A 12,599-nucleotide genomic window follows, 5' to 3' on the forward strand; every position below is an offset into this window, starting at 1 on the left:
CGCACCGGGTACCACCTGACCTTCCCATGCCTGGGGGGGGGGGTAACAAAAAATTGTTTGCCCCCGGGTACCAATTTACCTTGCTACGCCGCTGTCTGTAATGCCGCCTTCACCCTGGGCCCCATCCCTCCAAAGTGCAGGCACAGGTGAGGGTGTCAGGACTATGGCACACCCTCAGTTAAGGGGAGCAACGGTGGAGCCCAACACACAGGGGCAGAGCCCTGCATTAACTATATGAGTGGTCTACAATCCACTCCAATGTTCTGAAGGTCTGCCAAAAGGAAGTTTGAAAACCAGTGCATTAGCCACTTTGACCCTGAATGTGGATGATTAGCAATTCTGACACACTTCAAACCTGCCTAGGTTCAACTGTTACCCACCAAAGCTGGGAGGGATGGTCTCCCCCAGAGAGACAGCCTGCTTGGCATGTGGCACAATTTGTTGCCCTTTGAATGTTACCCCAAACAGTGTCCCTATTTTCCAGGGACGTCCCTGATTTAGAGAAGCCGTCCCGGTTTCTGATTTGATCCCAGGCTGTCCCTCTTTTCCTTAGGCTGTCCCTATTTTCATTGGAGAAATGTTGGAGGGTATTGATTTATTCGACTCCTGAGGCGTCTGAAGGCAATCCTATATAGGGAAGCTTTTTTAAAAAAATGTTTAACGTTTTATTATGTTTTTATATATGTTGGAAGCTGTCCAGAGTGGTTGGGGCAACCCAGTAAGATATGTGGGGTATAAATAATAAGATATTGAAGGGTATTAAACGGCTGTCCCCAGCTTGCCTCGTAAGCAGGGCCAGGCCTTGAACCCCACCCCACATTTCACTATTAGTCATGGCAGTTCATCGCCTGGGGGCGGGGCTGGTGAGAGAACCACTGACCGTTAGAAGGTTAAATATGCTCTTTTCCAATTTCTATCTGAGTAATAGAAATCAACTATAAGTTTATTCTCAAATTAAACTGCTTCAGAGTGACATTAATTTGCAAAAGAAAAAACTGCCTTCATTATCAGTTGCCCATTTTGTTTTATAAGTTTTCCTATTCCAGTTTTTTTTAACACAACATTTCAGTTAAAACACTCTTGAGTTGTTTTCAGGATAGTTTCTTCACATTATTAATCTTAGGTTTATGGAGCAATATAACAAATATAATATTTACTTAGTTTTATAGCTAATCACTTGCAATAGAAAGCCTGGAAATTCTATAAACAAAGAATAAACAAATGAATCATAAATTAAATAGCACATGTTATGATCGCGATGAACCTACATGGGCAGAAACACTGAATCCACCTGCAGACTCTCCAAATATAGTAACTGATCCAGGATCTCCTCCAAAGAATGCAATGTTCTCTTGGATCCACTGGAGAGCTGCCACTTGATCCAGGAGGCCCCAGTTTCCACGTGCAAACTCATCACCAGTACTGGAATGAAAAAGAAGCAGAGAAATGATAGGCTCAGGTGGTATTTGGGCGATTTAGGAAAAAAGACATCTACATAAGGAAATAGTCAACATTCCTTATTTTCAGGACTTCCGGTTAGGTGCCGGGTAATGGCGGACGGGAGCTGAGAAGCTCCGGTTCCCCGGTGGGCTACAGGGGCTTCAGTGCCTGCGCCACGGGCCCCTTAAAACCACAGGAAGAGCGTCCTGTGGACTCCGGACTCGTGGGTCCCAGACGTGTCATCTCCGCTCCCGATCGACCCTCGTAAGGGGGGAGAACGGGTGAACGGAGCGCTGACACGGGACTGAAGAGTCGGCTGCCCCCGAGGAACGAAGCAGCGATTTCGCCTTACCTGAGCATCTGACACTTCCTAACTTGGACTGCTGTAGAGACTCTGTAAGTAAATCTGCTTTTCTTGCTGGAACTAAGACTTTTGACGTGTAAATCTTACAGAGGAACCTGAAAAGGAAGCCCGCTCTCTTTGAACTGCTGACAGAGCGAGGTAGCGGCAAGAGCGCTAAGCCGCGTCTAACGGGAAAAAGTTTTGCTAACTCTGCTGAACTTTGTTAAAGTGACTGTAAAGTTGTTTAAACTGTTTATTAAGACTTAAAACCGAGAATGGCAACTGAAGAAGACACTGCTTCACCCTCTGGATAGGATTCCGGGTCAGTAAGCAGGCAGCGCAATTTAGTTGCCATTTTTTCTCCCTTGGATTATTTTTTATTTGCAACTGTTTCCAGAGAGAGACTGGGTAAACTTTTTTTGTGGCCGTCTGCAGCCCAGGAAACATTGTGGACTTGGTGGATACACTAAACAAAATTTTATTGTTGCCTTGGGCAGTTGGTAACTAACTTCTTCTTGACTTTTGAGAGACTTTAGAACTTTAAACTATAAGGATCTTTGCCTATTTTCGGGGGTTAGAACTGGTTGAAACTGCCTGGATCTGCCTGGGACTTTTGGTTTGCTCTGTTGCCTCTTTGTTATCTGGATAGAATTGCTGGCCACCTGGTGTCGACTTTTGGGACTGTTGGCTTTCCACTGTGAATGTCTGGGACAATTACCAAAACTGGTGTGACCTTGAGACTGCAGCTGCAAAGGGAACAAGATATGCAAGAAAGTACAAGAGCTAAAACACAACAAAGAAAGAGCTCCTTCTCCTTAACTACACAAGAACAAATGGCCCAGGCTATTGAGAAATTAACTTCAAGCATTGCAGAAATTACAGAGGGACTGAAAAAAGTTTCTGAGGATGTGAAACAGACACAATCCTCAGTAAACTCTGTTAACTCAACAGTAAACTCTGCAACGGAGAAACTACAAGCAGAAATAAAAGAATCCTCCCAAAGACTTGAAGCATCTATTGGTCAAATTGAGCAAAACGTGAGGAAGAATAGAGAAGAAATTAATAAAGTTGCTCAGGAGGTCACTGTCTTGAAAAAGGAGACAGAGGAAATTAAGGTAGTAAAAGAGAAAATTCGGACAGTGGAACAGAAGCTAGACAATATTGACCTGGAGAATATAGAAAAAATTGGATCCAGGCAGAGAAGCGTGGAAGAATCTCTTGCGTTTCTGCAACTACAACAGAGAGAAGGAAACCTCCGTCTCAGAGGCCTACCAGAACTGGAGGAGGGAAGCCTAAAGGATTTCATCGTAACTCAATTCTCAACATTTTGGCATTTGAAAGAAGACGAAGTCTCAGCACTCATAGTGAAGGCCTTCAGATTTGGTGTTAAAGGAAAGAAAAGCTCTAAGACGGTGAGTGACTGTCTTATTGTGTTGAACAACAGATATCAAAGAGATTATATCTTGGACCTTCACTACAAGAACAACCTAGTGGTACAGCAAAATAGAGTTGTGCTTTTTAAAGACATCCCCAAATTTTTCCTGGATAAAAGAGCACCATATAACGATTTAACAGCTGAGCTAAGAAGAAGAAATATCTCCTTTAGCTGGGAATTCCCAGAAGGACTGACTTTTTTGTTTAAAGAAAAAAGAATCAGGATAAGATCCCTGGCTGACAAGCAAAAGTTTTTAGACAAACATCTGGAAGACTTCAAGGGTTCTGCTCTAGACCCAGTGTTTATGTACCGACTACCGGGAGTGTTTCCACCTCCAGGAACCCCAGGAGTGCTTCCACCATCAGGGACACCAGGAACAGGAGACCCAAGTGATCCAGAAAAAGACAAGAAAGACCTAGCGACAGGAGGATCAGAATAAAGACTTACAAAATGGCTCTAAAACTGATGACATGGAATGTTCGGGGATTGAACCAGAGACCAAAGAGACACAGAGTGTTTTACAGTTTGGAAAAGAAGAATTTAGATATAATATGTCTACAGGAGACCCATGTGGTTCGACGACACAGAAGAATTCTACAAAACAAAAAATTAGGCCAAGAATTTATATCATCGGATAAAGTCAAGAAGAGAGGGGTGGTAATATATGCGAAAGAGAAATACAGCCCAAGACAGCTATTTAAAGATGAAGAAGGGAGGTACATTGCAATTGAAATTAAAGTACAAGGCGAAAAATTTTTGATTCTGGGACTTTATGCACCTAATGATGGTAAGTCAATTTTTTATAAAAAGATTCATGACATGCTGCTGGAATATCTGGACTATAGACTAATATGCCTAGGAGATTTTAATGGGGCAGTTTCCACACTAATGGACAGATCTCAGAGGGCCAAATTAACGAATGAGGGGAAACTGCCGAAGACTTTTTTTGAAATGGTTGACAATCTAAATTTGGTGGACGCTTGGAGGTTAAGAAATCCTATGGAAACAGAGGCAACTTTTTTCAGTGAACCTCAGCAGTCATGGTCGAGAATAGACTATATTTGGATATCGAACGAATTGACACCGAAATTATGCAAAGCAGAAATTGGCCCCAAAACATTTTCAGACCATAACCCTGTACAAGCAAATCTAAAACTAATTTCCAAGGACTCCTTTAGATGGAGAATGGATGACACCTTGATGAGAGATACCAAGCTAGTAGAAAGGGCAGTAAAAAAGATGAAGGAGTATTTCAATTCAATTAAATTCGGAGGTGGAAAAGAGGACTGTTTGGGATGCAAGCAAAGCAGTAATGAGAGGGTTCCTGATAAGTGAAAAGGCAAAGAAGAAGAGACAACAAAACGCAGAAATGGAAAGACTTTTGAAACTAATTCAAGGGAAAGAGAAAGAACTAAGAGGACACCCTAAGAATCAAAAAATACAAAAAGAAATAAAATACTTGCAATCCCAATATGCTAAAATCATAAATCAGGACATCGAATGGAAGATTAAAATGATGAAACAGAGATCCTTCGAGTCAGCAAATAAGTGTGGAAAACTACTAGCTTGGCAACTAAAGAAAAGACAAAAAGCAAATATCATCAATAATTTAGAAGTAAATGGAAAGATGGTGGAGAATCCAGAGGAAATTAGATGGCATTTTTAAAGGTTTTACAAACAATTGTACAAGGAGGAGAAGATAGACGAAATAGAGATAGACCAATTCCTGGAGAAAAATGGATTGCAAAAAGTCCCAGAAGATAAATTAAGAATACTCAACCACCCTATTTCGACACAAGAGATTGAAGAAGCAATCAACAGTATGCAGATAGGAAAGGCCCCAGGACCAGATGGTTTAACCGCAAAATACTATAAAAGTTTGAAAGATTGGCTATCACAGCCTTTAAAAGAAGTTTGCAATAGCATATTAGAGGGAGATAGGGCACCAGAGACATGGAAAGAGGCCTATATCACACTGATTCCGAAGCCAGATACAGACAAGACCAATATGAAAAATTATCGTCCAATTTCTTTGTTAAATGTGGATTATAAGATTTTTGCGAATGTTATGGCTACAAGATTAAAAAGAGTGCTCAAGGATTATATACACAAAGATCAAGCAGGTTTTTTACCAGGAAGACAACTGAGTAACAATACTAGAATAGTTGTGGACATCCTAGAGAAACTGGAAAAAAATATAAATACGGATGCGGCACTGATGTTTATAGATGCAGAAAAAGCCTTTGATAATATTTCTTGGACATTTATGAAGAAAAATCTGGAAAGAATGGCAGTTGGACAACGATTTTTGAATGGCATCAATGCCATTTATACAGAACAAAAAGCTAAAATTATAATTAACAGTGTGATATCGGAGGAGATCAGAGTGGAAAAAGGAACAAGACAAGGGTGCCCTATCTCCCCTTTATTATTTATTACGGTCCTGGAGGTTCTTCTAAATATGATACGAAAAGAGAACCAGATTAAAGGAATAAGGGTGGGAGAGAAGGAATACAGGTACGTGCCTTTGCTGATGACTTAATGTTATCCCTACAAGATCCTGAAAGTAGTGTCCCCAAGCATTGGAATTAATCGAGAAGTATGGGCAGGTAGCCGGCGTCAAACTTAACAAACAGAAGACCAAAGTGTTGACTAAAAATATGAAAACAGAACAATCACAAGTGCTACAAGAATCTACCTGGCCTCAGTTTGGCCAAGAAATGTAAAAATATCTAGGGATCAATCTCACTGCAAAAAACCTGAACTTGTACAAGGACAACTATGAGAAGCTGTGGACCGAGATAAAAAAGGACTTAGAGATATGGACAAGATTGAACTCTCACTAATGGGTAGAATAGCTGCTGTGAAGATGAATGTCTTGCCAGGATGCTGTTTTTATTTCAAGCCATTCCAATTTTAGATAAGTTGGATTGTTTTAAAACATGGCAAAAGGACCTATCAAAATTCTTATGGCAGGGGAAAAAGCCCAGAATTAATTCAAGATTTTAACGGACTCTAAAGAGAGAGGAGGCTTTGCTCTGCCGGACCTAAGGATTTATTTGAAGCGGCGGCCTTTTGCTGGTTGAAAGATTGGTTTAAATTGGAAAATACTGATGTTTTAGATTTGGAAGGCTTTGACAACATGTTTGGATGGCACGCTTATCTTTGGTACGACAAGGCCAAGGTCCACAAGACTTTTAAAAACCATATAGTTAGAAAAAGCCTTGTATCAGGTTTGGGTGGGTATAAAGACTTGTTAGAGAGAAAGACCCCTAGATGGATGTCACCAGTGGAGGCCAAAGGCTTACAAGAGACCTAACATGTCTGCAAGATGGTTAAGATATATAGATATATTGCAGCAGGAAGGTGAATCGTTTAAACTGAAAGGTTATGACCAGGTAAAAGGCGAGGTCACCGACTGGCTGCAATATCATCAAATTTATGAGATTTTAAAGGCAGACAGAAGATCGGTTTTCAAGTTGAAAAATCAAAACTGGAAACAGAGCTAATAGAATCGAATTCAAAAAACCGTTCCAAAATGTATATTTGCTGCTAGAGTGGCATACGAAAGATGAAATGGTTAAATCAACAATGATAGATGGGCAAAAGATGTGGGACATAACATTATGTTAGAGGACTGGGAAAGATTGTGGAAGAAAGGTATCCAATTTACAGCTTGTAATAATTTAAGAGAAAACATTATGAAAATGTTATATAGATGGTATCTAACACCAGTTAAAATCGCTAAGATGATACCGTCAATGAATAACTTGTGTTGGAAATGTAAATCAGTGGAAGGTACCTTTTATCATATGTGGTGGACTGCCCAAGGGTTAAAGCCTTCTGGGATAAGATTTACAATGAACTCAAAAGGTAATGAAAATTACCTTTAGTAAGAAACCAGAGGCTTTCCTTTTGAGCATGACCAATGAACAGATACCCAGCCAAGACAGAGTATTTTTTATGTATGCCACAACAGCAGCTAGGATTTTATTGGCAAGAAACTGGAAGGGTGAAGAGATCCCAACGGTGGAAGAATGGCAGATGAAGTTAATGGACTTTATGGAGCTTGCTGAACTGACCGCGAGAATCCGAGACCAGAGGGAGGAGAAGGTGTCGAAGGATTGGAAGAAATTTAAGGATTATTTAGTTAATAGTGTAAAATTGAATATCTGAGCAGAATTAGCTGTTGAATAGGCTTTAGCTAGATAAATATAAGTTAAAATTTTGGTAAGAATTTTACAGTATAAGATACAAATAAGAGTGTCTGAAGATTTTGGGAATAGATTAAGAACTATGTTTTTAGTAAATGAATCTAAGGACAATTAAGATGGTTATTAGTTATGAAAGTAGATATATAGCTACTTGAAGTATATTTGGATTAACAATGCAGTGGAGGGTGTGGGGGAAGTCCCCCTATGCTTAGAAGAAAAAAGAAGAATGAGATAAAGATTAGTGTTTAGATAGGTTTGTATGTGTTTTTCTTATGTTTATTGTGTTGTTGTTTGAGTTGTTTATTGTGTATTCTAATTTGTATTTTTAGTGTATTGGTGTATGTTTTGTTCTTTTATATATGCATATGGAAAAATAATAAAATCCTTAAAAAAAAAAAGAAAATCCAAAAAAAAAAAACATTCCTTATTTTCACATTGTTGAAAATCAAATCAAAAGGAGAGATTCTCCTACAATACAAATACAAAACCAACCCATGGGCATGCAACAAGAAAATGCCCTGCAATAATTTCTTTTAATCTGGTTACCCTGAAAAGAAGCAGCCTCTCCTGAAGCAATGATGTCTCACTGGACATGTCTAGATTTGACCACATGCACATTGGGGGGGAAGGGGTGTTGCGGAAGATGTGAGTATCTGAATAGAGGTTCCACTTGCCCAGTCACTGACAGCCAGTCTTAGAGACCTGGGCTTGAAATCCAGGTTCAAATCCCCACTTAGCCTCAGGCCAAGAGCTCTATTGCCTCTTCTGCTTCACAGCTTGTTGTGACGGCAGAAGAGGGAAACAAAAGCTGTAATCCAAAAAAGCACAGTCCAAACTCCTTTGTGTCCCTCCACCCAGCCCTGGTAGCCTCCAGCAGCCTCCTCCTACTGGCCACCACCTGCAAAGGGCCACCACCCGTGGTCACTTGATGGTATGATGCACAATGTGGTCCCAATGGTGTTGCACTTTCCCTGCTCACCCTACCTCCTGCCCTGTCCCCATGGAGAGGGCTCACAGTTTGAGGCTCCGGCGTGTTGTCAGGAGTGGGAAAGGCAGGCTTCGTTTTCTCTGTGGCACTCCAGCACTGACTATGGAAAGTTTTTGGTTGCCACCAAGCAGTCCATTCTGTCCCCCACAAGGGAGGGAAGCAGCATGGGTGGCCTGTGGGACTGTCCATCCAATCCCTGAGAGGAACACCCAGGTGGGGACCTTTCCTTCTGTTCCACTCATGTTTCAGGCACAGCCTCAAAGGAGCTTGGGACAAACGTCTTACCTATAAAAACCCAGAATGCCCAGCCGGTATTGAATCGCCACCACCACCACGTTTTCAAAAGCCGCTAACGCAGACCCATCGTATGTGGACGCTGCACCCACCAACAATCCTCCTCCATGGATCCAGACCATCACCTGAAAGCAAAAGATAGAATTTGGGGCTCGTGCTGGGTTGCCTGCCCCGCCAGAGCCAAATAAAATGTTCAGAGTGGGTTTGATGTTGTGCTTCACTTGTATGTTTAGCCTGGAAAAGAGGAGACTAAGAGGAGATGTGATAGCCACCTTCAAATATCTGGAGGGCTGCCACATGGAGGAGGGAGCAAGCTTCCTTTCTCCTACTCCGGGAGGGTAGGACTCAAACCAATGTTGCAGGAAAGGAGATTCCGACCAGACATATGGAAAAGCTTTCTGACAGTAAGAGCTGTTCAATAGTGGAACAGTCTCCCTCAGGAGGTTTTGGACTCTCCTTCCTTGGAGGTGTTTAAGCAGAGTTTGGATGGCCATCTGTCATGGATGCTTTAGCTGAGATTTTTTGCCTTGCCAGGGGTTGGACTAGATGAGCCTTCCAACTCTAAGATTCTCTGATTCTCCGATTCCTTCAATAGTTGGATCCTGAGCTGTTTAAGGCTTCCTATGTTTATATAGATGTGGACTACATTTGGCAGGCTGCTTGGCCAAGACACATAATAGGGAGTGAAAAGCCCTGAAGAGGAACATGGCTTACTGGTAACTTGCTGTTCTTGTCAGAATGAGCCGGGGTGAAGATGTTTAAGTACAGACAATCCTCAGAAATATTCAAAGAGACCTTTTCCTTTTTGTTAGTAAACATATCTGACAGCATTTGTCCCACCTCTGGATCCTGCAGACACCTTGACAAAGCAAATAAAAGAAATAAACTAATTCAGTACACACAGTGTGAAAAAAAAGCTTCTCATGTTTGACCGTCAGCAAACACCAGCTGAGTAGAGAGGAAGCCAAGTGTTGCATGACTTCATGCATGGAGGGAAGCAATTCTTGTGAATTGCTTTGTTGGAGAATGCCAACAAAGGACTAAAACCCAGGGCGGCAGGCTGTCTCCGCCTGATCATTTCCTTAAGTGGTGCTGCCAAACAAAGGCCACCAAGCCTCTAGGACAAGCCTTCCGAGTAGCTGACTGTTGCCCTCTCTTTGCATTCGCTTCATAAGATGCACCAGACATTTCACCTTACTTTTTAGGAGGAAAAAAGTGTGTCTTATGGAGCGAAAAATACGGTACTGTAATACTTTCTCGGGGTGGCCCAACTTCCCCTGTACTTGACTTACATTGGTGGGTAGGAAGTTGCATCTCTTAGATTGCTCCAAGGTTCTGCCAGCTGCGGTTGGGAAAACCGTAATGGCCCAAGAGGTGGCTTTGCATAGGGGACTCCAAGGAAAACATCCACCTTTCTCTCAGCACCATTGACTTGGACCTGCTGGCCCTGGAGCTTCCCATTCTTGGTAAGCACTTGTGGAGGAGCAGGATTTTGGCCTGTGTGTGCATATAACAGAAATGTCTGAGTCAGAGAACCATTGCTATTCCTGCACAAAAGCTTCAGAAGTTCAAGCGTGCAAGTGCTAACTATTCAGCTCTCCGGTGTCAGAAGCAGGGTTAGATTTCACATTTGGAAAAGCCTGGGAATCCTGAAGCAATGCTGCTCCAGCTACATGCAGGCAAAGGCAGCACAAGATCCACTTTCCACAAGTCGGGCAGAACTTCTTCTTTGGGGATAGGATATCCTTGACTGACTTAATGCACCTTTTTACTACTTAATCAAATCATAAATTAGAGGAAGACTCACTGGCCACCTAGGTTGTGTACACACCAGACATTTACAGCTCCCCCCATCATGGAAACTATATTTTATTAAGTGTACTGAGAGTTGTTGGGAGACCCCTCACTGAACTACAATTCCCAGCACCAGAACAACATCTGGGATTCTTTGGGGAGAAAAAACAAGATTTAAATGTGCTTTAAAAGTATGGCATATGTGCCACCCTAGTCTCCACCCCTGTCCCCACCCAACTTGATCCAAGAATCACTGTCTTTGAAATAAATCCTCTCTTGGTCAATGGGAACACCACTGTTTGCGTTTTCTCCGCCTCATCACACTGTTGGCTGTTGAAAGCTTAGTATGTGTACCCACTCAGGACTTCCAGATCTCTCTCTCTCTCTCACTCACTCCTCCTGGCTGGGAACTGAGTGCAGATGGTGTAATTATCTGGGATTCCCTCCGGGGAACAATTTCCTTCACTGGAATCTTCCCGCTCAACCAGCGCACTGGTTTTGTATTCTTCGTGGGTGTTTTCTTAACACCATTCCCACTGCTCCACTTCCTCTTCCACCTTCTCAGCAGGAGGATTGTGCACCCCCCTTCTGTTTTAACCCCCCTTTTATTCTGCACAATTTGCTTAGTAACTTTCCCTCCCTCCCTCTGTGTTCCTCTGGATCATATTTTAATCCTGTGCATCAACAGCAGCAGGAAGAGACTGTGTGATCTGGCAGCATGAACGTGATTGTAAATGCAACCTATTAGGGCTTAAGCATGCAAATCAAGAATTGTCTCAGTTTAGCAAGTTTTGCTTGTCTTGGTAGTAGACTCTCCTTGGATTCAAAAAATCTAAGTAATTACCAGCCAGTTGCCAATCTCCCCTTCTTGGGCACAATGACCAGCCAAACGAACAAGGCAGAAGCCCCCATTCCAACCCCCTCCCCCAACACCACTATTATGGACTATGCAGAAATGGCAAAACTGACTGGAAGAATTAGGAATCAGGAAGACCAAAATTTCAATAAGGAATGGGGGAAATACATAACTTAACTTAAAAATTATTGTAAACAATTAAAATTATTAGTAGGGCTTGAATGATGTTAAACGTTGGACTATGGCTTTATTGGGGATTTAATACAACTGGATTAATAGAGAAGATGCAAGAGAAAAAGTTAACCCAAGGACCCACAAAAGGGAGGGGGGAAGTCCAAGGGAATTTATGGAAATTGTTTTATTTGTTTGCTTGATGGTTTTTTGCAAATTTGAATATATATATATAATCTAAAATCCTACCTTCAGCTGCCAAAACAGTGGCCCAGGAGACCAGGATCAGAGGGAGCAACCAAGCCATTGAGCCAGCCATCGAAATCTTCAGCCCACTCAGATGCCTGAAACACATGCAGCTTCTTTCAATGCACCCAGGCAAAGGTTGGCATTGGCAAAGATAAGCAGTAAGCATTGTGTAATATCTGAAGCCTGGAGAGTTCAGTTGCAGGCGAAAGGGCTGCTGTTAACCTTGAACAGTGCTTGGAGTTGGTCCAGCAGCAGCTGCTCCATCTCCTTTGGCAATGCCATTAAGTGGGGGGAGGCTGTCAAGGGAGGCCGGACTCTGGAACACTGTCTGTTTTAACCCCCTGTGCTGCTTAACTTCCTAGAGCACCATGGGATTTGCAAGATACGGGACGGTGCTCGTTCACCAGCAGAACTCTTGGAACACAGATTGAGTTGCCCTCAGTTGACTTCTGGCTTTTATGCAATGTCACCCCTGAACTAATCAGCAATATGGGAATAGTATTTACTGACTTTACACAGTTGTTTGTGAGAATTGCAACATGATGATATGCAAGCAAAACATTTCTAAAGTTCTCTTTTGCTAAGGCTCTAAACTTTGTTAGACCACTGAATTTAGATCAAGAGTCTGCGCACAACTCCTCTTTCAGACAGAATGGCAACAGCACACTTAGCTTGGCCAGAGTAATGCGACTCCTTCACACTGAACTGAATGCAAGGCTGAATTATGGGACAGCAAGACAACAGTCCTAAACACATTCTGGAGCAATAAGCACAACTTCATTCCAACATATATTTAGCATTCATGTCTTTTATTG

The 12,599-nt window shown here is 42.2% G+C and overlaps 1 protein-coding gene across 3 annotated transcripts in view; it reads right to left on the minus strand.

Moving 5' to 3' along the window:
* Positions 1 to 12,599, minus strand: part of LOC117051154 (fatty acyl-CoA hydrolase precursor, medium chain-like) — a 34,730-nt gene that overhangs the window by 17,946 nt on the left and 4,185 nt on the right. For all 3 annotated transcript variants that reach the window (XM_033157281.1, XM_033157279.1, XM_033157280.1), the window contains 5 exons: positions 11,785 to 11,879; positions 10,007 to 10,211; positions 9,429 to 9,573; positions 8,706 to 8,839; positions 1,269 to 1,422 (listed from right to left, as the gene is read on the minus strand). In XM_033157281.1, the coding sequence (XP_033013172.1) occupies positions 1,269 to 1,422; positions 8,706 to 8,839; positions 9,429 to 9,573; positions 10,007 to 10,211; positions 11,785 to 11,854 (708 nt within the window). In that variant the 5' untranslated portion in view covers positions 11,855 to 11,879. The remainder of the gene's footprint in view (positions 1 to 1,268; positions 1,423 to 8,705; positions 8,840 to 9,428; positions 9,574 to 10,006; positions 10,212 to 11,784; positions 11,880 to 12,599) is intronic.

Source organism: Lacerta agilis, chromosome 8 (genome assembly GCF_009819535.1).
Source record: "Lacerta agilis isolate rLacAgi1 chromosome 8, rLacAgi1.pri, whole genome shotgun sequence".
In the NCBI taxonomy this organism is placed as follows: domain Eukaryota; kingdom Metazoa; phylum Chordata; class Lepidosauria; order Squamata; family Lacertidae; genus Lacerta; species Lacerta agilis.